A 24960-nucleotide genomic window follows, 5' to 3' on the forward strand; every position below is an offset into this window, starting at 1 on the left:
AGGAGAAGTGGATAAATGCACGTGAGTTAACCCTTCAGTCCCAAATATATCCTGCCAGTTCCTCCATGGCATATATGGTGTGTGACTATGTGTAAGTCCTCTCCTGACCGCTTCACCCTGCAGAGCCGGCTCATTTCGTTCACAGCAGGGAGCCGGCTCTTTGTATCGGATCGTTCACGAACGACACATCACTACTCAGCGCCACTACGGTGAGCGAAGAGGGTCATACTGCAGCAGCAAACGAGTCCCCGCGCGGGAATCGACATGAAGTGTAATTATTGGACAGTTCCTTATTAGTGCGTGGTTCATTATGAGAGAAGACGCCGATTATTTGCCTCCTTCAACAGCTGAACGTTCGGTACAATGTGTCAGGGGGTGGGGTCTTTGATATGGATTCCTTCTGTTATACCGGGGAGAAGTAGAAAATCATGAAACTGAGAGTGTTTCCATTCACTGACAGCAAGCAGAGATGAAGAGAATGGCGAGGAATGGGTCCCCAAGGCCTGGTGTGTGGGGAATCCGTGTGTTAGTCTATTAACCCCTTCCCGGTGTGGGACGTACATGTATGCCCTTTTGTTGTGGGTGTACGGGGACGGCGACACAGTCGCCAGCAGTGACCAGAGCCGACTCTGATCTCGCCTGCCAATGTCAATCCCTTTAATCAGCTCTCTTCAGAGTGCGTCGTGATCGTGGAGCGCCGACGGGTTGCTATGGCAACTGGAGGTTTGCGGAAGGCGCCCGTCGTTGCCGTTTTTATTGCAGTTTTTTTACTATCTACCATAGTATATATTACCGGCAATCACAGGCTCAAATCCTGTGAAGGGGGGAGTCAAAAATAAGTGAACAGAAAAAAATAAAATATTGAAAAAAATAAGTTTCCCCCTCCTCCCAATCCAAGATAAAAGAAATTGATCTGTAAAAATCTAAAAAATAAATTAGCTGTAAAATTAAAAAAAAAACAATACTCAAAGCTCCTGAATTGCTTCTTTTTTTTTTTTGGGGGGGGGGGGGGTCATCTCAGAAAAGTTTAGTGCTCCAAATTGATACCTATAAAAACTACCACTCGAGGTGGAAAATAACAAGACGCCATCAACGGAGAAATAAAAGTTACCTGTCTTAGAGTATGACACATTCATTTATTTATTTTTTTTCTCAAATTTCATTTTGTATTTGGAACCAATAAAATAAATATATTTATAGATAAGTTTGGTATCGAAGTAATCGCATTAACTTGGAGAAAAGTTGATGGTTCTTGAAAGAAAGGGAGGGAGGCAAAAAAAACAAACAAAAGCGCAGAAATGGAAAATCGTCCAGGTATAAAGGATGGGGGGAGTAGAGAGCCGGGGCTGTGCATGCCTGTGAGGTCTGGGTGACTCTGTGACTTAAGTCATGGTTTGATTAGTATTACTTCTTTTACAGGGATGTGTTGACCTCATCCGTTTTCTGTAGCGCTCAGACATGAACACCGCCGTCACCTCGCGTAATGATCCTCCAGAGAAGTATTTTAGTTTTTAGCAGACAACTGACACTTTTCGGCATTCGCTCCTGTTCTGTAAACTCCATCAACATGTCGCTGAGAATCCCCATTCAGAAGGTCCTCTGTGTGGCCGAGAAGAATGATGCCGCCAAGGGGATCGCCGATCTTATGTCCAGCGGGAGAATGAGGAGGGTGAGGTCATTGATTGCAATTTCTTTAATAAAAAGGGGACCGTAATGGGCACGGTCACATATGCCAATATCACACACACCTGCCTACAAGATCCATGGCAGAAATCTTTGGCTCACTATCAGTCACTGGTTTACAGAACACTTGTTTTCGCATCAACCCTGATGTCATTTCTTTAGGTGCGGATGCTCATCCTCCCACATGCAAAAGAAATTTGTTAATTTTCTATTTCATATTTGAATGCATGGGATATAGTTTGTCATTTGAATTGATGCAGATTTTGTAGTGGAATTTTCTCTAAAATTTGTGTAAAATCTGATCCTCATTGCTGCCATCTTGTTTCTTTTGTGATGCTCAACCACTGGATGGGCTTCATGAGATACCGTGATTTCCTCCTTAATTCTGGGTACAAAGCTAAACAGAGATTTGAGTAATGGAGTGGCCATCGTTTAAAAAAAAAAAAAAATAATAATAATATATCTAATATATAACGCGTGTGTGCATGCTACAGTGTTTTAAGTTCATTTTCATGTTTTTCATACATATATATCTACAGAGAGAAGGGTTTTCGAAGTTTAACAAGATCTATGAGTACGAATATCACCTTTTTGGAAGGGTAAGTGATAAGAATGAGAGCGGGAAGAATCTATGTATACCATGATAGGTCATTGTTTGCATCCAGAGGCTGTTTCTATTCGCTGACAGCAGGCAGAGATTTTGATTTGCAGCGTGCTTTGTGATTTGCGCTATTTTACGGACACCAACTATTCGGTCATGTGTGTTCTTGGTTTGGGTGTTTATCTATCTTTTGTATTGTCATATTAGCATATATATATTATCATTTCTCCCCAGGACGTCTCCGTCACTATGACTTCGGTGTCCGGACATTTGCTGGCGCTGGATTTTCAGAGTCACCTGAAGTCCTGGTTGGTTTCTTCTTTGAAAAACTTTAGACCTGATGAAGAGAGATCTGCAATGTTAACGGTGTCACTGCAGCTTGCCAGAGACATCAGATAATTCTAATGAAAAAAAAACAAAAATGTTTTACTTGAAGGGGTTATTCTTATTTTTTCATAGTTAGCACTGACAGACAGAGCTTATAAATACAAGTAATTTTGCAATTTACTGCTTGTTAAAATTTGCAGCCGTTCTTGAGATATTAGCACTTTTCTTTTATTTATTGCAGCAGTGGTCGGTCTCCGAGGCAACGAGCTGTAAATAAAATAAAAGTGTTAATATCTCAAAAACGGCTGCAAATTTTGACAAGCAGTAAATTGCAAAAGTGCTTGTTTTTGCAATCGCTCTCTGAAAATATCCATTTCAGAAGATGGGAATCAACCCTTTAAAAAGATTATCCACTACCTGCCTCATAAAATTGAAACTCAGACGCTTGATTGAAGTGTGAGCGCTGCGTGGTAATGCAGTATTTTGATGGGGTTCAATCACATTTAAGAAGGAGTTGTTTAGTAGTGGGCAGCCTTTTTTTTTTAAGGAAGAGCTCCATTTCTCTATCGCTTCATTGGGGGACACAGAGACCATGGGTGTACGCTGCTGCCACTAGGAGGCTGACACTATGCACAAAAAAGGTTAGCTCCTCCTCCGCAGTGTACACCCCACCGACCGGCAGGAAATTCCTCAGTTTAGCTTAGTGTCAGTAGGAGGTGGACACGGGTCTTTCATTAGACCATTATCTACCTCGATGTGCGTCGTTCCCTTTCAGGTTTCCGGAGGGATACAGTGTGAATAGTCACAACTGTACTCCCACAAAGAGACTATGAGTACGGCGTGTACTGCCACCCCGTATCCTCATAGCTCTCCACAGCGGGACCAAGAGCTCGGCACGGGTGCGTGCCAGCGGTCCAGATGGTCCTCACCCCCCGTCTCCCACCCACTCGCCCACCAGAGCCTGTCGGTTTGGATGAGACGCGGACACAACAAAAGACGGATCAGACAGCGTGGGATAATGAGGTACCTTTATTGAATGCAAGACGGAGGTAAGTATGGGGTCCGAGTCGCGTCCTCCTCATCCCTAGATGAATTTTCTTCAAAGCGGCCACGGCGGCCGCCGCAGTTACTCCTGGCCCTGGCGTCAGTAGGGGCCTTGCCCGGCGGTTTCCCCCCCCGCCTTCAGTCCTAGGCGCAGCAGATATCAGCGGCATTCTTCAGAACGGTTGCCGCGGCAGCACTGTGGGACCTCCGCGCCGCCCTGCACTGACAGGCGGCCGCCGCTATTAATTTAGGCCCCGGCTTCATTTCGGGCCTTCTTCTGTGTCGCGGCCACGCCCCCTGCCCCTTTCTCCTAAGCGGGCTTCTCTCCCGCCCGTTTTAGGCCCGCCCACCGCTCTCTCTTTGATCCTAGCATGTTATGGCCAGCGGGCGGTGCCTCCTTCAGCTTTGGCGGCTAGCTCCGCCCTTCTTCTTCTTCCTCTGAAAGCGCGCGTTCCTCCTGTTCCTCTCAGGCGGCTGCCATCTTCGCAGCCTGTCAGCCGGACACCGCTCTCCGCTGCCCTACATCTTCAGACAAGTCGTGTGGCACGTTTTCTAGGGACACCGGACCGTGAGTAGCTCTGCATCTGCAGACTGACACCCTCCTCTGCCTTTCTATCCCCTAACCTTCCGGCATTTCTTCAGGGTCCTTATTTCCTTCCTTCATTATGCCTAACTCTAAGGCTGAGCGTGGCCGTCCGCCGGCCCCCACGGGCTCTTTAGTCCAGTTCTTCACATGCTCCTCTTGCAATCGCAAACTTCCCTCAGGTCAGCCTACTCCCCTCTGCCTGGACTGCAGCAATCCCATTCAGCAAGACCCCGTCCAGGAGCCATCTATTGCGTCACGTGGAAGCGATCCCCCATTCCTGGTTGGGCCTCGTCTCTTTCACAATCTGTGGCAGACCTCACCAGGGTGTCTCAGTCCCTAGTAGCCGTCCTTGATAAGTTACCCCTGGACGCTTCTGCAGGGTCCAGCAGGTCACATGAAGCTCCATCTGAGCCAGCCAGCAGAAGCCGCAAAAGGCCCAGACAGGATCTCCGGCCGGGATCCCCTCCTGGCCTCACATCCCCAAATAGTCCTTCCCAGCAGTCGCCCTCCCGTGCCTCCTCACCCGAGCCAGGTGAAGCGTTCTCGGATTTGTCATCCGAAGAGATCTTAGAGCTGGATTCGGACCAGGACGCGGACATGAAGGTTACGGTACAGAACCTCATTGCTGCGATTAACCAGACCTTCGAAATCTCAGACTCCCCTGCGAAATCCTCAGAACAGGAGGTTTCATTCAGACGGCCAGAAACACCTTCCAGGGTCTTCGCCTCCCACTCTGAGTTTGGCAAGATCCTTACCAGGGAAAGAGAAAATCCAACCAGGCGCTTTCAAAGAGGGAGGCGCCTCAGCGTGCTGTACCCGTTTGCCAAAGAGCTCACCGACAACTGGTCTGCTTCCCCCTCGGTAGACGCACCCGTGTCCAGACTTTCTAACAACACGGGCCTCCCGATTTCAGGTGTGGCGTCACTAAAGGATTCTAATGATAGAATTATAGAATCTTTAGCAAAGTCAACATTCGAAGCGGCTTCAGCAGTGCTAAGCCCAGCCTTTGCTTCATCTTGGGTAGCGAAGGCCATAGCCACTTGGGCAGAGGATCTCCGCAAGGGCATCGTAGATAAAGCCCAACCAGAGCAATTGGCCGAACTGGCCAACCAGATCTCTCGTGCAGGGGATTATCTGCTCTCTGCCTCCTTGGATGTCGCGTCTTGCGCAGTTCAGGCGTCAAGCAACGTGGTAGCAATCCGACGTACAATTTGTCTCAAGGCTTGGCAGGCGGATTTGTCTTCAAAAAAGTCCCTTACCAATCTGCCTTTTCAGGGAGCGCGTCTCTTCGGATCCTAGCTGAACCAGATTATTAAGGACGCCACTGGGGGCACGAGTTCCCTCCTCCCTCAGTCCAAGCCTCGTAGACCTCTGCTAAGACGTCAGTTTCGGCCCTTTCGGACTTTCCGCCTCTTCAATGCGGCAGACAACTTCTCTAACCAACAGAGACCGCAGGCACGCCAGGATAGAAAAAAGGTGTCCTTCAGACCCACTCCCTCCTGGCGATCTCACAACTCCCAGGGCAGATCCTCCAGATCCAGATCTGGACGGTCCACATCTGCATGACTATCAACGAACTCCCGAGGGTCCTTACCAATTGGGAGGTCAACTCCTTTTCTTCAGAGACGTCTGGCTTGCCTCAGTAGAGTACCCTTGGGTCAGGGAAGTTGTATCATCAGGATACAAGATAGAGTTCGTTTCTCGTCCCCGGGATCGTTTCTTCGAGTCCCGACCTCCAAAAGATCCTGCCTTAGTTCCGGGGTTCTTTGCGTCCATCGCCTCTCTCCTCACTTCTGGAGTGATTGTGCCCGTTCCCGAATCAGAACGTTTCACAGGGTTTTATTCAAACCTGTTCGTGGTGCCGAAAAAAGGCGGTACAGTTCGCCCCATCTTGGACCTCAAGTTACTCAACAAGAGAGTCCGACTGCATCATTTCCGAATGGAGTCTCTTCGGTCGGTAATCGCTTCCATGGAAACACAGGAGTTCATGTGTTCAATAGACATTCAAGATGCATATCTACATGTTCCCATATTCTCCGGCCATCAGAAATTCCTGCGTTTCACCATTCGCCAGGAACACTACCAGTTTGCACTGCCGTTCGGTCTCGCCACCGCACCCAGAGTATTTAAAAAGATCATGGTGGCGTTGATGGCCTTGTTGAGAATCAGAGGTCTCGTTCTTTTTCCGTACCTCGACGCACTGGCGTAGCGCTGGGGGGGGCGGTCCGCCCCAGGCGGCATGTGTGTGGGGGCGGCGCGGCAGCAGCAATTCCACCCTGCAGTGCAGTGCAGCGGTGGGCAGGGAGCGATGCGATCACGGCAGCTCCGCTGCCTGCAAGAGTGAATAGCAGGAGCGGAGCGGCAAGGGTCCGTCCTGCTTCCTGCCCGGAGGCCGCGCTTCCTGTTTCACACAGAGGAGCGCCGATGAATGACGTCATCATTCAGCGGCCGCTGCTGTGTGAGGGAGGAAGCGCTGGCGATGCTGCGGACAGGTGAGAGGAGAGAGGTGGTGTCTTGTGTGTATGTATGTGTGTATGTATGTATGTCTGTCTCTGTGTGTGTGTATGTCTGTGTGTATGATGGAGCAGGCAGTGATGGGAGTGATGGTCTAGAAGGCAGTGATGGGGTGAAGGAGCAGACAATGATGGGGGTGATGGAGAAGGCAGTGATGGGGTGATGGAGCAGGCAGTGATGGGAGTGATGGAGCAGGCAGTGATGGGGGTGATGGAGCAGGCAGTGATGGGGGTGATGGAGCAGGCAGTGATGGGGTGATGGAGCAGGCAGTGATGGGGTGATGGAGCAGACAATGATGGGGTGATGGAGCAGGCAGTGATGGGGTGATGGAGCAGGCAGTGATGGGGTGATGGAGCAGACAATGATGGGGTGATGGAGCAGACAATGATGGGGTGATGGAGCAGGCAGTGATGGGGTGATGGAGCAGACAATGATGGGGTGATGGAGCAGACAATGATGGGGGTGATGGAGAAGGCAGTGATGGGGTGATGGAGCAGGCAGTGATGGGAGTGATGGAGCAGGCAGTGATGGGGTGATGGAGCAGGCAGTGATGGAGCAGACAATGATGGGGTGATGGAGCAGACAATGATGGGGTGATGGAGCAGGCAGTGATGGGGTGATGGAGCAGACAATGATGGGGTGATGGAGCAGACAATGATGGGGGTGATGGAGAAGGCAGTGATGGGGTGATGGAGCAGGCAGTGATGGGAGTGATGGAGCAGGCAGTGATGGGGGTGATGGAGCAGGCAGTGATGGGGTGATGGAGCAGGCAGTGATGGGGTGATGGAGCAGACAATGATGGGGTGATGGAGCAGGCAGTGATGGGGTGATGGAGCAGGCAGTGATGGGGTGATGGAGCAGACAATGATGGGGTGATGGAGCAGACAATGATGGGGTGATGGAGCAGGCAGTGATGGGGTGATGGAGCAGACAATGATGGGGTGATGGAGCAGGCAGTGATGGGGTGATAGAGCAGACAATGATGGGGTGATGGAGAAGGCAGTGATGGGGTGATGGAGCAGACAATGATGGGGTGATGGAGCAGGCAGTTATGGGGTGATGGAGCAGGCAGTGATGGGGTGATGGAGCAGACAATGATGGGGTGATGGAGCAGGCAGTGATGGGGTGATGGAGCAGGCAGTGATGGGGTGATAGAGCAGACAATGATGGGGTGATGGAGAAGACAATGATGGGGTGATGGAGCAGGCAGTGAGGGGAGTGATGGGGGTGATGGAGCAGGCAATGATGGGGTGATGGAGCAGACAATTATGGGAGTGATGGAGCAGGCAGTGATGGGGTGATGGAGCAGACAATGATGGGAGTGATGGGGGTGATGGAGCAGGCAATGATGGGGGTGATGGAGCAGGCAGTGATGGGGTGATGGAGAAGGCAGTGATGGGGTGATGGAGAAGGCAGTGATGGGGTGATGGAGAAGGCAATGATGGGAGTGATGGGGTGATGGAGCAGGCAATGATGGGGGTGATGGAGAAGGCAGTGATGGGGTGATGGAGAAGGCAGTGATGGGGAGAAGACAATGATGGGGTGATGGGGAGAAGGCAGTGATGGGGTGATAATGATGGCAATGATGGGGGTGATGGAGCAGGCAATGATGGGGGTGATGGAGCAGGCAATGATGGGGGTGATGGAGCAGGCAATGATGGGAGTGATGGGGTGATGGAGCAGGCAATGATGGGAGTGATGGGGAGAAGGCAGTGATGGGGTGATGGAGAAGGCAGTGATGGGGAGAAGACAATGATGGGGTGATGGTCGAGAGGGCAATGATGGGGTTGTGGGTGAGAATGCAATGATGGTGGTGGTGGAAAGGGCAATAAATGGGGGTGGTGGAGGAGGAGGAAATGATGGAGGTGGTGGAATGGGCAATGATGGGAGTGGTGGGGGAGAAAGCAAAGATAGTGGTGGAGAAGAAAATGATGGAGGTGGGGGAGAGGACAATAATGGGATGCGAGGGGAGGAGGACAATGAGGGGTGTGGGGTATTGGGATATACATAATAAAGGAGACTATGTAATATATACCTGTATGTGTGTGTGTGTGGCTATATAACATCAATAATCTATATATATATGTATATATACACACACGTAGCTTTGACGCCATAAAAGGAGGGGGGCCCGGACACATTTCTTGCACAGGGACCCCAAGCTGTCAGTGTCCGCCCCCTGTCCGCCAAAATAATTTGTACTTTCTGTTTTTTTTTCTGTCACATTATTAAAAATTAGTATTAAAAAAAGCCATTAGGTCTTCATCCAGCATCATCAAGCTAATACATACATATAGAGAACTGCAAGAAGTTGAAAGTCTAGAAATTTAGAAATAATAGCAGAGTTAGTAGCAGACTAAAAATTAGATCTTTGAGTGTAGTGTGGGCTCTTCGGATGCTTCCGAATTATCAACGACCAAAGGGGCGGCAAATTTTTCGACCGCCCCGGGCGCCACAAACAGTTGCTACGCCACTGCCTCGACGACATCCTGATCAAAGCTCCATCCTTTCATCAAGCTCGCCAAAGTCTTACCATCGTCCTCGACACCCTGTCCAATTTCGGGTGGCTCATCAACAAAAAGAAGTCCTGCCTTGTTCCGACACAACGTCTTGTGTTTCTGGGTCTATTGTTCGACACTCGTCGATCGAGGGTTTTTCTCCCACAAGAAAATATTTGCTGCCTGCAGCGGGATGTACGATCGCTGCAGATCTTACGACTTCCATCTCTCCGGACAACCATGAAAGTCCTGGGAAAGATGGTGGCGGCGACAGAGGCGGTTCCCTTTGCCCAATTTCACTCCAGACCTCTCCAACACGCCATCCTGTCTCGGTGGAACAGGTCTGTTCTTTCCCTGGACCGCCCATTTCGTCTTTCATACCGGGTCAAGCAGTCCCTCAATTGGTGGCTGACGTCTCCTCTCATCTCCCTAGGACGGTCATTCCTTCCCATTCACTGGCAGATTGTGACAACGGATGCCAGCCTTCTCGGCTGGGGGGCAGTGTTCCGCAATCACACGGTTCAGGGTCGATGTTCGACTCAGGAGTCAGCTCTGCCGATCAACGTCCTCGAGATACGAGCGATTTATCTGTTTCTCGTTCACTGGGAGAGACTTCTCAATGGCCTGCCTATCCGGATTCAGACAGACAATGCCACAGCGGTGGCATATGTCAACCGCCAGGGGGGGACACGGAGTGTCTCCGCCCTGGCAGAAGTATCCAAGATTCTTGATTGGGCAGAGGTTTCAGTCCCGGCAATATCCGCGGTGCACATTCCCGGCGTGGACAACTGGGCCGCCGATTTTCTCAGCCGCGAGGGTCTCGCGGCGGGAGAGTGGTCCCTACATCCGGAGGTATTTCTTCAGCTTTGCCGTCGTTGGGGAACCCCGGATGTAGATCTGCTAGCTTCTCGCCTCAACAGGAAAGTCCCACAGTTTGTGTCCAGGGCTTGAGATCCTCTCGCAGTGGGCGCCGACGCTCTGGCCATTCCTTGGTCGCAAATCGAGCTCCCCTACCTGTTCCCTCCCCTGCCTCTTCTTCCCAGGCTGTTGAAGAAAATCAGAGCGGAAGGAATTCCAGTCATCCTCATCGCCCCGAATTGGCCCAGAAGGGCTTGGTTCGCGGACATCGTCAACCTTCTCGCGGACGCCCCCTGGAAGCTTCCAGACAGGGCAGATCTGCTGTCTTAAGGTCCGATTTGCCACCCCAATTCTCGGCCTCTCAATTTAACGGCGTGGCTGTTGAGACCGAGGTTTTGAAACGATCAGGCTTTTCGGATCGAGTTATTCAGACCATGATCCGGGCCAGAAAGCCATTGTCTTCCAAAATTTATTACCGTACCTGGAAGGCCTATTTCACTTGGTGCGAGGCCAATGACATTCCGCCCATGCATTTTTCACTCCCTTCTGTCCTGGCGTTTCTTCAGGCAGGGCTTGATGCAGGCCTTGCCCTCAGCTCTTTAAAAGGTCAAGTTTCGGCGCTGTTCATTTTATTTCAAAAGACGTTGGCCTCCCGTCCTCAGGTCAAAACCTTCCTTCAAGGAGTGACTCATACGGCTTCTCTGTACCGAGCGCCTGTAGATCCTTGGGATCTTAATCTGGTTCTTGAGGTTTTCTGCAAGGTCCTCCCTTTGAACCTCTCAGGGAAGATTCCCTATCCCTCCTTTCATGGAAAGTAGCCTTCCTAGTAGCCATCACCTCCATCCTGCTTGTGTCGGAATTGGCGGCCCTCTCTTGCCGCTCTCCTTTCTTGGTACTCCACCAGGACAAGGTAGTTCTGCGGCCTCCGCCCTCTTTCCTTCCTAAGGAGGTGTCCACTTTCCACCTGAATGAGGATATTGTTCTCCCGTCCTTTTGTCCGGGTCCAACTCATCCTCGGGAGCGCTCCTTGAACAAGCTGGACTTGGTCAGGGCGATGAAGGTCTACCTAGCTAGGACGACTTCTTTGCGGAAGACAGACTCTCTCTTCATCATTCCAGATGGGGCGCGGAAAGGTCAGCCGGCCTCCAAAGCTACTATTGCTCGCTGGATCAGATCGGCAATTTTGGAGGCCTACCGGGTCAAACATCGATTGGCCCCTCTGGGAATTAGAGCTCACTCTACCCGGGCAGTGGGTGCCTCCTGGGCGTTGCGCCACAGAGATTCCGCGCTGCAGCTTTGCAAAGCTGCAACCTGGTCATCGGTTCACACATTTGTGAAATTCTACAAGGTCCACACCTACGCTTCGGCGGATACCAGCCTAGGTAGAAGGATTCTGCAGGCAGCGGTGGTGAGTCCGCAGGCCTGATGGAAGTTTGCTTTCCCTCCCCAGGGACTGCTTTGGGACGTCCCATGGTCTCTGTGTCCCCCAATGAAGCGATAGAGAAAACAGGATTTTTGGGTTGCTTACCTTAAAATCTGTTTCTCGGAGCCTTCATTGGGGGACACAGCACCCTCCCATGTTCTACAACTCCTGTTCTTATGTTTGTTGGTTATTTACAGTTGAGTTGTCTGTTCTGTTTTTTTCAATCTATTCTGTTACTTCTACTACTGCTTTCTCACTAACTGAGGAATTTCCTGCCGGTCGGTGGGGTGTACACTGCGTAGGAGGAGCTAACCTTTTTTGTGCATAGTGTCAGCCTCCTAGTGGCAGCAGCGTACACCCATGGTCTCTGTGTCCCCCAATGAAGGCTCCGAGAAACAGATTTTACAGTAAGCAACCCAAAAATCCTGTTTTTTGTACCAGTGTGAAATGTAGAAATTCAGCACTCTGTGTGTGTGTGTGTATATATATATCCTCTTGTTTAGCTCTGCTGCTTTTCAGCCCTGTTGGTCAGTGGGGGTCCGCATCTTAAGTCCCCCAGTAATTGCACCACTTCAGGTAATGAGTCACTGTCTCGCTTTACAGGCGCAGCTGCAACCCAGTTTCCCTCTTTGATGCAGAAGTGGAGAAATTTTGCCCAAATGATTTCCTGGACATTAAGGTAAGTCTTCCGTCGTGTTTAAATCCATCGTGACCGAGAAATATATATATATATATATATAAAACTTTAATCATTTTTTTTCATCCACTTAACCCAAGTGAAGGCTTGCTTTTGTTTTGCAGAAGGGAGCATCTGGCAAACACTACATCTAAATGCTGCTGTCAGATTGACAGCAGCATCTAAATGGTTAACAGCAGCGATCAGATCTCAACTGCATCCGCTGCTGTAAGACACTGATGACGGCTGAAGCCTATTTGGTATGGTTATTATTTACTACTGATATATTGGTGACCCGTCTTTAGGAGGGATCATCGTTATCAGATGTGTGGTGGTCCGACACCGATAAGTGTGTGTTCCTCCAGCCTCACTGTTTCCACACATGTGGATGAGTCACAGACAACTTCTGACAGTCTCAAGAATTTCAAATGTTTTTTTCAACCGTCACGCCATTTTTTGTCCCCAGAAGAAGCGCTGCGATTTTGGTGCCTGAAACATGTATTGTGTATGCGCTTGCAGAAAACCCTGGAGCGGGAGGTGCGGCAGTGCCAGGCTCTCATCATATGGACGGATTGTGACCGAGAAGGGGAGAACATCGGCTTTGAAATTATTCACGTTTGCAAAGCAGGTACGGCCTCACCCTCCGTGCTGACCTGCCTTTTTTCACGTCTCCAAACATTAACCCCTTCATCACTTTTTCGGACAGTAAAACCCAATCTGCAGGTATTCAGAGCACGCTTCTCTGAGATCACTCTGCGATCCATCCGAACCGCCTGCGAGAACCTCACCCCACCCGACCAGAACATCAGCGACGCTGTGGATGTACGGATGGAGCTGGACCTTCGAATAGGTGGGCAACAGGCAATAGTAGAGGGTCAGCGTTACTCCCTCCCGGCACTGACCTTTCCTGTTACCCCATTGACATTTTCTTTTTTTGTTATTTCCAGGCGCTGCTTTCACCCGCTTCCAGACTCTGCGCCTCCAGAAGATCTTTCCGTCTGTGTTATCCAGCCAGCTCATCAGTTATGGGAGCTGTCAGTTCCCCACGTTGGGGTTCGTAGTCGAGAGATTTAAGGCCATTCAGGCTTTTATTCCCGAAGCCTTTTATAAAATCAAGGGTATGTGACAAGAATGTGTATGTCAAGCTTCTTTATCTAGTCTCTTTTCTTACAGGGAACCTGTCTGCAAGCCACATAATACAAGACTATATTATATGCTGAAATAGGCTTCTTTCTCCACTTATGAGCCCTTTTGTTTTCTATCCACCAGTGCCCCCCCCCCCCCCCCATCCCGGCCTTTAGAACGCTGCATTTAGGCTAGTTTCACACTAGCGTTTGTGAGCGCAGCGACGGCCGCCGCTAAGCCCCGCCCCCTGCTGCGCCTCCGCCGGTAGCTCCGCCTACCGGCGCATGACGCTGCATGCGTCCTGCGTCCCCTATCTTTATCATTGGGGGCGCAGGCCGTGCGCAGTATGCGTTTGGCGGCGCATGCGCCTTTTTGACGGTGCGCCGACCTGCGCCAAACGCAACCTGCTGCAGTTTGGTTGCGTCGGCGCACCGTCAAAAGGGCGCATGCGCCGCCAAACGCATACTGCGCACGGCCTGCGCCCCCAATGATAAAGATAGGGGACGCAGGACGCATGCAGTGTCATGCGCCGATAGGCGGAGGCGCGGCAGGGGGCGGGGCTTAGCGGCGGCCGTGCGCAGGCCGTCACTGCGCTCACAAACGCTAGTGTGAAACTAGCCTAACTCTGAAAAACTGCTAAAATGTGTCTTTGGTAATACAAGATGAATTGACAGCTCAGTGAGGGATCAAATTACAGCTGCCTTTTAAAGTCTATAGGGTGATCAGGAATACAATAAGAAAGACAGACAGCTTGAATATCTGCTTACGAGTGGGTGTTTAATATCAGAATTCACAGCTACACTGCTCAGTACTACCGACTATTGTCCTCAAAGCTTCCACTTCTTTCTAGTAAGTGTTTTATCTCACTTCTGTTCTGGATTCATAGCTACACTGCTCAGTACTGCTGGATAATGTCTTCTCTGCTGATTCTTTCTATTAAATGCAGGATATAGTGGCCAGGATTCATGTTATTGTGTCTGGTATTGAAGCTCATTGAAATATATTACCGTATATCCCTCTTCTTTGGGTTCAGTGACTCATGAACATGAAGACGGGATGGTGGAGTTTAACTGGAAAAGAAATCGTCTCTTCAATCACACGGCCTGCCTGGTTCTCTATCAGATCTGTATGGAGGTATGGTTCTGTCTCTTTATAGGTAGTACATGTAAATACAAGCACTTTTTGCAATTTTTTGCATCTTAAAATTGGCAGCCATTCTAGAGATATTAAAACTTTTCTTTTGTTTACAACTCGTTACCCCGGAGACCGACCACCGCTGCTGTCTTGGCTTGTAAGCGCTGCGCTTAAGCTCTTCGGGATTAGGAGGAAACAGCGCCCTCCAATGATTCAACACAGCATATATAAGAGCCTGTAATCATAATGCATTTTCTGCTGTTAAGCAGCGGCAGTCGGTCTCCAAGGCAATAAGCTGAAAAAAAAAGGGTTAATATCACAAGAACGCCTGACAATTTTATCCCACAATAAATTGCAAAATTGTTTAAGATCTAACAATTTTCATCTATGAAGATGATAAATTACACTTTAATGTCCTTGCAATCTGCTTTCTGTAAATTTATAGGCCTCTAGGCCAAAAGAATTGATTATTTTACAAACGTTGAGCCAGTATATTTTTTCAGCAGTATATCGTTTTCAGCAGGCTCCTTATCATCAGAGGTAAGATTACAATGAACAGTAACACACCTATATACAGCTGATAACACAGGATCCACCAATTAGTACAGGTGATGTCATAGCTCACCACCTCCTCCTCCCTTCACAATGAATTTTGCACACACTCATTAGTTGCTACGATACAAGAGACAGCAGTCTGTTCACTGCTGCTAATGTACGGGTGCAATGTTTAAGTAATATTTAGAGTAAAAATTGCAAGATCTCTCATTTTTATTTCTAATACGGATCGTGATACTAATAGAAAAAAAAACTAGAAAAAATTTGATTTAAATAATGAAACTTTGTTTGTTGCTTTGTCTTCTAGGATCCTACAGCAACTGTTGTTCAAGTCGGGAGTAAACCAAAAAGTAAATGGAGGCCTGTGGCGCTGGACACTGTGGTACGTGGACAGATACGAATACTGCTTTTTACACCTGAGCATTGGGCTCCAATCTGTGACTGTCCAGCTGCCGTAAAACTACAACTCCCAGCATGCTCGGGCAGTTGGCGGTTGTCAGAGCACGCTGAGAGTAGTAGTTTTGCCACAGATTGGAGACCACCACACTAGAGTAATGATGGCTCCGGACAGTGCGCCGCCATTGACAGCGGGCCGTCCCTTAGCAATGAACTGTGTCGCACTCGCTGTAATAAGTCGCTGAGCGTCTCCACGTCATGTCCACTTCTTTCTTCTGTGCAGGAAATGGAAAAATTGGTTTCTCGCAAATTGAAAATCGGAGCTAAAGAAACCATGAAGATTGCAGAGAAACTGTACACGCAAGGGTAAGGGCAGCCACAGAGAGGGGGACCGACCGCAACAGCTGATCGACGTGAACGGAGAAAACTTTTCATTGTATTTTGCTCATCACATGATGTTCTTTTTTTTTCTTACAGTTATATCAGCTATCCCCGCACAGAGACCAATATCTTTCCTAAAGACCTAAACCTCACAACGCTGGTGGAGCAGCAGACGCAGGATGCCCAGTGGGGAGGTTTTGCACAACGTATTCTGGAAAGGGGTGGGCCAACTCCGAGAAATGGGAATAAGACGGATCAGGCCCATCCTCCCATCCACCCCACAAAGTATACCAACAGTCTGCAGGTGAGCGTGTAACAGCAGACCCTTACTAAATAACATAATACTGCCCTCTATGTACAAAAAATATAACTACTATAATACTGCCCCCTATGTACAAGAATATAACTAATATAATACTGCCCCTATGTACAAGAATATAACTACTATAATACTGCTCCTATGTACAAGAATATAACTACTATAATACTGCCCCCTATGTACAAGAATATAACTACTATAATACTGCCCCCTATGTACAAGAATATAACTACTATAATACTGCCCCCTATGTACAAGAATATAACTACTATAATACTGCTCCTATATACAAGAATATAACTACTATAATGCTGCCCCCTATGTACAAGAATATAACTACTATAATACTGCCCCCTATGTACAAGAATATAACTACTATAATACTGCCTCTATGTACAAGAATATAACTACTATAATACTGCCCCTATGTACAAGACTATACCTACTATAATACTGCCCTCTATGTACAAGAATATAACTACTATAATACTGCCCCTATATACAAGAATATAACTACTATAATACTGCCCCTATGTACAAGAATATACCTACTATAATACTGCCCTCTATGTACAAGAATATAACTACTATAATACTGCCCCCTATATACAAGAATATAACTACTATAATACTGCTCCCTATATACAAGAATATGACTACTATAATACTGCTCCTATGTACAAGAATATAACTGCTATAATACTGCTCCTATGTACAAGAATATAACTACTATAATACTGCTCCTATATACAAGAATATAACTACTATAATACTGCCTCCTATATACAAGAATATAACTACTATAATACTGCTCCTATGTACAAGAATATAACTACTATAATACTGCTCCCTATATACAAGAATATAACTACTATAATACTGCTCCTATGTACAAGAATATAACTGCTATAATACTGCTCCTATGTACAAGAATATAACTACTATAATACTGCTCCTATATACAAGAATATAACTACTATAATACTGCTCCTATGTACAAGAATATAACTGCTATAATACTGCTCCTATGTACAAGAATATAACTACTATAATACTGCTCCTATATACAAGAATATAACTACTATAATACTGCTCCTATATACAAGAATATAACTACTATAATACTGCCCCCTATGTACAAGAATATAACTACTATAATACTGCCTCCTATATACAAGAATATAATTACTATACCACTTCATCACTTTTTTCTTGCTGTTGCGTACAGGGTAATGAGCAGCGCATCTACGAGTTCATTGTGCGTCACTTCTTGGCTTGCTGCTCTCAGGATGCTCAGGGCCAGGAGACCACAGTTGAGATTGACATTGCCGCTGAGAGGTTTTTTGCTCATGGATTGATGATCATTGCCAGGAATTATCTGGACGTTTACCCCTATGATAAGTGGAACACCAAGGTAGGGATTGGAGTATTATAGTGTGCTTAAAAGGACCATAATCGATCAGCGCCCCCAGCTGTTGTGTTTCTTTTCCTATCTCAGTAACTGTAGTTTTGCTGTTCTGTTAGATAATCCCAGTGTATGAGATGGGGTCTAGGTTTCAGCCCACCACGGTGGAGATGGTGGATGGAGAGACCAGCCCTCCGCAGCTTCTCACAGAAGCAGATCTCATCTCCTTGATGGAAAAACACGGCATAGGTACGTAGCTGTAGATCAACAGAAACTCTGCACCCACAAGGAATAATCAGCTCCACAAACCCGCTAACCTGCCGGTGTCCTCATTGTCTCCTACAGGGACCGACGCCACCCACGCTGAGCACATAGAGACCATTAAGTCCCGTATGTATGTGGGTCTCACACCGGAGCAGAGGTTCCTCCCAGGAGAGCTGGGGATGGGGTTGGTGGAAGGTGAGTTTCTGATATCAGTGACCTATCAAGGAAATCAGCAGTGATGAAATTAGTAAGATACAGATTTTTCACTGCTATGGATGTGCTGTAAATGTCTGATACGGGTGTCATCTCTTAGACGTATACTTTGACCGCAGTGTCACAGCTTCTGTAAATGGAGAGGTGGTCACAGACTCCATATGCCTCCATCTACAAGGCTTCCAGCAGCTCCTTGTGCAGCCTCACTCTTCTTTGTGCCATCTCCTGTCCTTTCATCACGCCTTACACAGCTTCCTGTCTTATTCCCTTCTCCATGGCTTCTCATGTCGCCTCTCGTCCCCTCCATGGCTCCTTGCACAACCTTTGTTCCCCTCTCCTAGGCTCTTTGCACGACCTCTTGTCTCCTCCCCGGCTCCTCACACAGCTTCCTGTCACCTTACGGTGCTGCATCCCATCCCCTCCCCATCTCTTTGCGCTGCCTCCTGTCCTCACCCCGACTCTTTGCGCTGCCTCCTATCCTCTCCCCGACTCTTTGCGCTGCCTCCTCTCCCCTTCCTGGCTCTTTGCGCTGCCTTCTGTCCCCTCCCCAGCTCTTTGCGCTGCCTCCTGTCCCCTCCCCGGCTCTTTGCGCTGCCTCCTGTCCCCTCCCCGGCTCTTTGCGCTGCCTCCTGTCCCCTCCCCGGCTCTTTGCGCTGCCTCCTGTCCCCTCCCCTGCTCTTTGCGCTCCCTCCCCGCATCTTTGCACGGCATCCCGTCCCCTCCCCTACCCTTTGTGCCATCTCCCATCCTCTGCCCGGCTCTTTTCGCCGCTTTCCCTCAGCTCCACTTCTCGTCCTTTTACTATCTTCTTGTGAAGTCTTCCATCCTTTCCATGGCGCTGGCTCCTCATTCCAAGTCTTGTCCCTTATCCTGCTCTTGTATTTTACTTGCCTCTGTATTCGCCACCCTTCCTCTACCCATCTCTATTGGTCGTTTCCTATGCCCTCCCAGGTAATTTAGTCACCTTCACTGCCTCCACGGGCTGCCTCCTGTGCCCTTCATGGCTCCTCGGGTCACCTCCCATGCCCTCCCTGCCTCCTCTGGTTCCCCCCCGTGCCTTCCCTGCCTCCTTGGGCCTCCTCCTCGGGCCACTTCCCGTGCCCTCCCTGCCTCCCCGGCCCGCCTCCCATACCCTCCCTGCTTCTTCAGCCCTCCTGTGCCATCCTTGCCCCCTCAGCCCTCCTCCCGTGCCTTCCCTGCCCCTTCGGCCCGCCTCTCGTGTCTTCCCTGCCCGCTCGTCCCGCCTCCCGTTCCTTCCTTGCCTCCTAGGGCTACCTCCCTTGCCTTCACTGCCTCCTCGGCCTGTCTCCCGTACCCTCTTTGCCTCCTTGGCCTGCCTCCCGTGCCTTCCCTGCCCCCTCGGCCTGCCTCCCGTGCCTTCCCTGCCCCCTTGGCCCGCCTCCCATGCCTTCCCTGCCCACACGGCCCACCTCCCGTGCCTTCCCTGCCCACTCGACCCACCTCCCGTGCCTTCCTTGCCTCCTAGGGCTACCTCCCTTGCCTTCACTGCCTCCTCGGCCTGCCTCCAGTACCCTCTTTGCCTCCTTGGCCTGCCTCCCGTGCCCTTTCTCCCTCCTCGTCCCACCTCCTGTGCCCTTCCTGCTTCCTCGGGCCATCTTCCGTGCCCTTCATGGTTCCTCGGGATGTCTCCTGTGCTTTTATTACCTCTGGTGAAGCGATGAACCCCCTCCACCCTTAGAGAGTTAAAAACCTAAATCATAATCTTCATCCTACCAATTACTCCATCTCTGTTGCCCCCATTGCTTTACATTGATCATTACCACAGGATACGATTCCATGGGCTTCGAGATGTCCAAGCCGAACCTGCGCGCTGAACTAGAAGCTGACCTCAAGCTGGTCTGTGAAGGCAAGAAAGACAAGTTTACTGTCTTGAGACAGCAGGTTGAGAAATACAAGCATGTCTTCATTGAAGCTGTGGCCAAAGCCACCAAGTGAGTAGTCCTCAGTTTGCCATCATATTCACAGCAGAGTTCCTAGGTCGTTTATTCCGGATCTGTCCCTCTCTACAGGTTGGATGAGGCTTTGTCTCAGTATTTTGGACAGGCAGCGCAACCCGTGGAACAGCAGGAGATTTACGCAGAGACTCCTCTTCCTGTACGAAAATGTCCTCAGTGCAACCGGGATATGGTTCTGAAAACTAAGAGAGATGGCGGGTACGACAATAATATGGTTTATGCCGGTGCTCAACCCTTTTATGAGGTTCCCAGACGTACACCCTAGTTCCCATACAGGCCTTTTCCACAAGGGTTCATAAAGTTTCTCAGTCATCCCAAAACCATCAAGTGGAGGAGAATAAAAGGTAGAAAGTAAGGAGGAGGGGGATGGAGCTGCAGCTTCACTGTGTCTGTGAGACTACATGCTGTCAGAGGGGAGGGGTTGAGTTTGGAGGCTTTTGATTGGTTCAGAGTGTGACGCATCACATCAGGGAGAGCCCACCCACTCAGCCGCCAAAGAGAGAGAGAATATGCATTATCAAAAGGATAGAGAAAGACCCCGAACCACAGGGTAAAAACTCGTGAGTCTCCATCTATAACTGTCTCGTCTCTGTGTTTAGGTTCTACATTTCGTGCCTGGGATTCCCGAGTTGTAAAACATCCGTCTGGTTCCCCAGCTCCGTCTTGGAGGTGTCGCGAGACGAGACTGTGTGTGACGTATGCCGACCCCACCCTGTGCACAAGTAAGCTGACACGTCATATCTGTATATGTCCGAACTGATTATAGGAACTTTGCTGCTGTCGTTGAATGGACACTTTCTGATCTGTAAAGTTCTGCTTACACAGCTTCACTTTGTTACATTGTATCAGTGAAGGCAATCCTCAGCTAAAGTCTAATTTTTTGGGATGTTCTCTCTTATACAAAACTCTTCCTTCTCCCCCCACTAGGCTGAAGTTTAAATTTAAGCGCGGCAGCGTCCCCCCGTTGATGCCTCTTGAGTTTGTTGGGTGCATCGGAGGTTGCGACGAAACGCTGCGAGAAGTCCTAGATCTCAAGTACCTGCAGGGAGGTAACAACAGAGCAGCCCCTCAATCCGGCCCAAGGGAGAGGAACCACCAGTCCATCAACCAAGTGGGAAATTCCAGAGAATGGCAAAGTCGCCAGCCGCCTGCCAAGAAGGAGAGGAATCCAAAACTTGTGACCCCTGCCGTCCGGACATTCGTAACAGCCGGGACTGATCAGAACGAGGTGGTCTGCAATTGTGGGGTTAGCGCTGTGCAGCTGACTGTTCGCAAGGAGGGGCCCAATCAAGGACGCCCATTTTACAAATGCAATGGCGGAAACTGCAACTTCTTTTTGTGGGCGGATCAGGATGATGGTGCTGGCAGAAGTGCCCCGCCCCTGCAGATAACTGGAGGACGTCCCTCAAATTCATTCTCTAGTCCACGGGAGTATGGAGGTAGACGTGGCGACACTGCTTCCGAGGGTCAGGCTTGTATGTGCAATCAGCCCGCTGTCACTCGTACGGTGCAGAAAGACGGCACCAACAAGGGCCGACAATTCCACACATGCTCCAAACCCAGGGAGCAGCAATGCGGGTTCTTCCAGTGGGCGGACGAAAATGCGCCACCAGGTAAGGGGTTGGGGTGGTCCTGGAGTCCCAAGTATTCCAGAGCGACTATCTGCTCACTAAAGGCCCCGTCACACATGACGATTTACCAGCAATCCCGACAACGATATCAACGTGTCAGGATCGCTGGTAAGTCACTATGTGATCGCTGGTGAGCTGTCACACAGACAGCTTCACCAGCGATTAGCACAGCAATGCCGAGCGCGGCGGCATCGCTGTGTTGTGTTAGTTACCAGCGCGCTGATGCAGGCAGCTGGTAACTGACGTACACATCGGGTATCCAAAGGATGTGCGTCCCTTGGCTACCCGATGTGTACGTTAGTTACCAGGTACCTTCATCAGCACGCTTGGAAACTAACTGAACGATCCTCCCACAATCCTCCGCGCACTGCAGGGGGCGTAACCAGAAGATCCCCGGGGAAATTCAGAGGTCCGTTTGCGCCGCTGCGCCTGGTACCATGGCAACTACCAGCACAACCGGCCGCGCGGCCCGGTGCAGGCGTCCATTCCCGGGGGTGGGGGTGTATAGCACAGGCTGGTGCTATACACCCGAGGGAGCAGAAGTCGCAGCCTGCCCGCCAGGCCTGCATCAGCGCGCTTGGTAACTAATGTACGCATCGGGTATCCAAGGGACGCACGTCCCTTGGATACCCGATGTGTACATTAGTTACCAGCTGATTGCTGAGCTCCCGCCGGTCACACGCAGCGATGCGTGCTGGCCAGCGGGAGTCCATCGACCAAAGAAATGTCCTGGGCTTTCCTGCAGCGATCAGCAATACCGGCAGGGGGGCCGGTCGCTGATCGCCGTCACAGCGATCTCGCTGGTGAGATCGCTGTTGTGTCACAAAACTTGTGTGTGACTGGGCCTTAAGACTTTTATTTAACCCATTGTATCTCTTCTTGATCCCCTCCAGGAGGCTCCGGCGACTTTCCCAGCACATTTGGAGGAAGCGTCTCAGCGCAACGCAATTCTGGCACAAAGAGCAAACGTTCTGATCACAACTCTTCAGATAGAGGACCGACAGCGAAAAAACCGCGGACTTGTGGTATATGTCACCAGCCCGGACACAACAGGACCAACTGTCCCCAGAACAGATGAGGAGCGTCCAATATTTTATCTTGTACGTCCCTCCCGGAACAGAGTGCACGAGAATGGAAACCATCATCATCCTCCTCCATCCATTTACTCTTGTTGCGTAGATGTTCTATATTTTAGGACTTAACAACCCCTTGGTTGTCGTGCCGGATTCACATATCCATGGAAGGACTGCCGGCCACAGGGTCTCCTGAGCAAATCATCTCATACCGTAAAACACGGATGTGTGAACCCTTACCAATCAGACTGTCGGAACGGACTCTGGCTTGGCTCCACACCGGCAGTGGTGATGCAGAAAATCATCCTTTATGAAAAGTTGTTATCTCCATCTCAGGAGGTTTTGTGTCAAATTAGGAGATGGGTTTCCCAGTGGCGTCTCTTATATCGAAAACCAAAAAGAAGAAATAAAATATTTTAGGATGGGGTCCAAAGAGCCAGAGTTCAGTTTATACATTAGTTACCAATTTTTTTTTGACTTGCCCAGTCTTAAAAAATAAAAAGTCATTTAATCTATAAGGGAAGGGGATGTCATATTTTACATATATTATCCGGAGTAGTGAGCAGCTCTGCGTCTCTTGATCTGGAGGACCCGATAGTGTAATGCTTCATTTCCCCTGTGGGGGAGCTACAGGGAAATTTAAAACTTGCTTCCAGGTTCCTGCAGACCTCTTCCTATTTGTCTGCATCCCTTCTGATTAGTTATGCTCCGGCGAAACGTCATCACTGAACCAGAGTCCTGCAGTTAGTTCTGCTCAAATCTAGTGATCACTTTATTATTGGAGCACCCTACTAACTTAAAGGAATGGTAAGAATCCCTGTAAAGGAGGTAAATTCACGTAGCAAGTGTGTTATATTGCAGATCACATGACTGAATCCTGTAGGTTTGGACTTTTTTTTTTTATATAAATTATTTTAATATAACGATGCAATATTCTGTGAGATCGTCTAACCCCCCCCCCCCCGAGCGTCTGCAGAAGGTGCCGTCAGAACTATAACCGCTTTTTGTGCGGCATTCGTTCAGTCTCGTGGCGTTTGTAATATAATATTTTTGTTTTAATGTAGTACAAATAAAACTTTTTATTCCTAGGGGTTATCCGCAGAGTAATCGTATCATGCTAATTTCAGCTTTATAATCTACACTGCTCAAAGAAATAAAAACACTTAAGCAGCAGAATTTAACTCCAAGTAAATCAAACTTCTTTGAAATCAAACTGTCCACTTAGGAAGCATCTGTGGACGTCGGGGATGCAGACTTTCCTCATGGAGTCGGTTTCTAATTGTTTGTGCAGACACATGCACATTTGTGGTCTGCTGGAGGTCATTTTGCAGGGCTCTGGCAGTGTTCCTCCTTGCACAAAGGCTGAGGTAGCGGTCCTGCTGCTGGGTTGTTGCCCTCCTACGGCCCCCTCCACGTCTCCTGGTGTACTGGCCTGTCTCCTGGTAGCACCTCCAGCCTCTGAACACTACGCTGACAGACACAGCAAACCTTCTTGCCACAGCTTGCATTGATGTGCCATCCTGGATGAGCTGCACTACCTGAGCCACTTGTGTGGGTTGTAGATTCCGTCTCATGCTACCACGAGTGAAAGCACAACCAGCATTCAAAAGTGACCAAAATATCAGCCAGAAAGCATTGGTACTGAGATGTGGTCTGTGGTCTCCACCTGCAGAACCACTCCTTTACTGAGGGTGTCTTGATAATTGCCAATAATTTCCATCTGTTGTCTATTCCATTTGCACAACAGCATGTGAAGTTGATTGTCAATCAGTGTTGCTTCCTAAGTGGACGGTTTGATTTCACAGAAGTTTGATTTATTTGGAGTTATATTCTGTTTTTTTAAGTGTTCCCTTTATTTTCTTGAGCAGTGTACTTTATGTGTATCAATTCCTTACTGTTTTCATACAGGAAAAATATATAATTTTGTACCTGTTAGTCAGTAGACAGAATTTGAGATTCCTCAGTGGTTGACACCTTTTAATGGCTAACTGCACAGATGGTAAATTACAAGCTTTCGAGATTGCTCAGGTATCTTCACCAGGCAGAGAATAACACAAAATCTGAAGAGTCACACATACACAACAGGACACGGGAATAATGCAATAGATAAGACAAGTGACGTGAAGCAGAACTATAGATGTGGGAGATGGAGAAACAGTTGTTGCCATAAGTATTGGAACAGTTCATAGATAAGGAGTGTGAAAGTTTTATTGTCCTGTGATTTTGGGGTCTGGTCCATGGTTGTGATGCCCCCACAAGGTCTGAGGAGCACATTCCT

At 49.1% G+C, this 24960-nt stretch overlaps 1 protein-coding gene across 4 annotated transcripts; it reads left to right on the forward strand.

The window, feature by feature from the left end:
* Positions 1-76: 76 nt before the first annotated feature.
* TOP3A (DNA topoisomerase III alpha) lies at positions 77-23770 on the forward strand. 4 transcript variants are annotated; one of them, XM_073558468.1, is made up of 20 exons: positions 77-209; positions 1420-1669; positions 2223-2282; positions 2519-2592; positions 12138-12213; positions 12730-12838; positions 12917-13060; positions 13158-13328; positions 14369-14469; positions 15332-15406; positions 15704-15786; positions 15898-16105; positions 17349-17534; positions 17645-17774; positions 17871-17984; positions 19789-19954; positions 20033-20176; positions 20578-20700; positions 20906-21591; positions 22503-23770. In XM_073558468.1, the coding sequence occupies exons 2-20, from the start codon at positions 1484-1486 to the stop codon at positions 22685-22687; spliced, it is 3021 nt and encodes a 1006-aa protein (XP_073414569.1). In that variant the 5' UTR covers positions 77-209; positions 1420-1483; the 3' UTR covers positions 22688-23770. The 4 variants fall into 4 exon arrangements, with proteins under 4 accessions (XP_073414569.1, XP_073414567.1, XP_073414568.1 ...); XM_073558466.1 differs by having other exon boundaries at positions 138-271; XM_073558467.1 differs by lacking the exon at positions 77-209 and adding an exon at positions 227-358.
* Positions 23771-24960: the final 1190 nt, after the last annotated feature.

This window comes from Dendrobates tinctorius, unplaced genomic scaffold, assembly GCF_039654945.1.
Source record: "Dendrobates tinctorius isolate UK_male_01 unplaced genomic scaffold, ASM3965494v1 ptg000257l, whole genome shotgun sequence".
In the NCBI taxonomy this organism is placed as follows: Eukaryota; Metazoa; Chordata; class Amphibia; order Anura; family Dendrobatidae; genus Dendrobates; species Dendrobates tinctorius.

Coding starts and splice junctions, on each gene's coding strand:
- TOP3A (XM_073558468.1), top strand. CDS start 1,484: ATGATCCTCCAGAGAAGTATTTTAGTTTTTAGCAGACAACTGACACTT. Junction 12,214..12,729: donor ATGATTTCCTGGACATTAAG/GTAAGTCTTCCG, acceptor ATGCGCTTGCAG/AAAACCCTGGAGCGGGAGGT. Junction 17,535..17,644: donor ATGATAAGTGGAACACCAAG/GTAGGGATTGGA, acceptor CTGTTCTGTTAG/ATAATCCCAGTGTATGAGAT.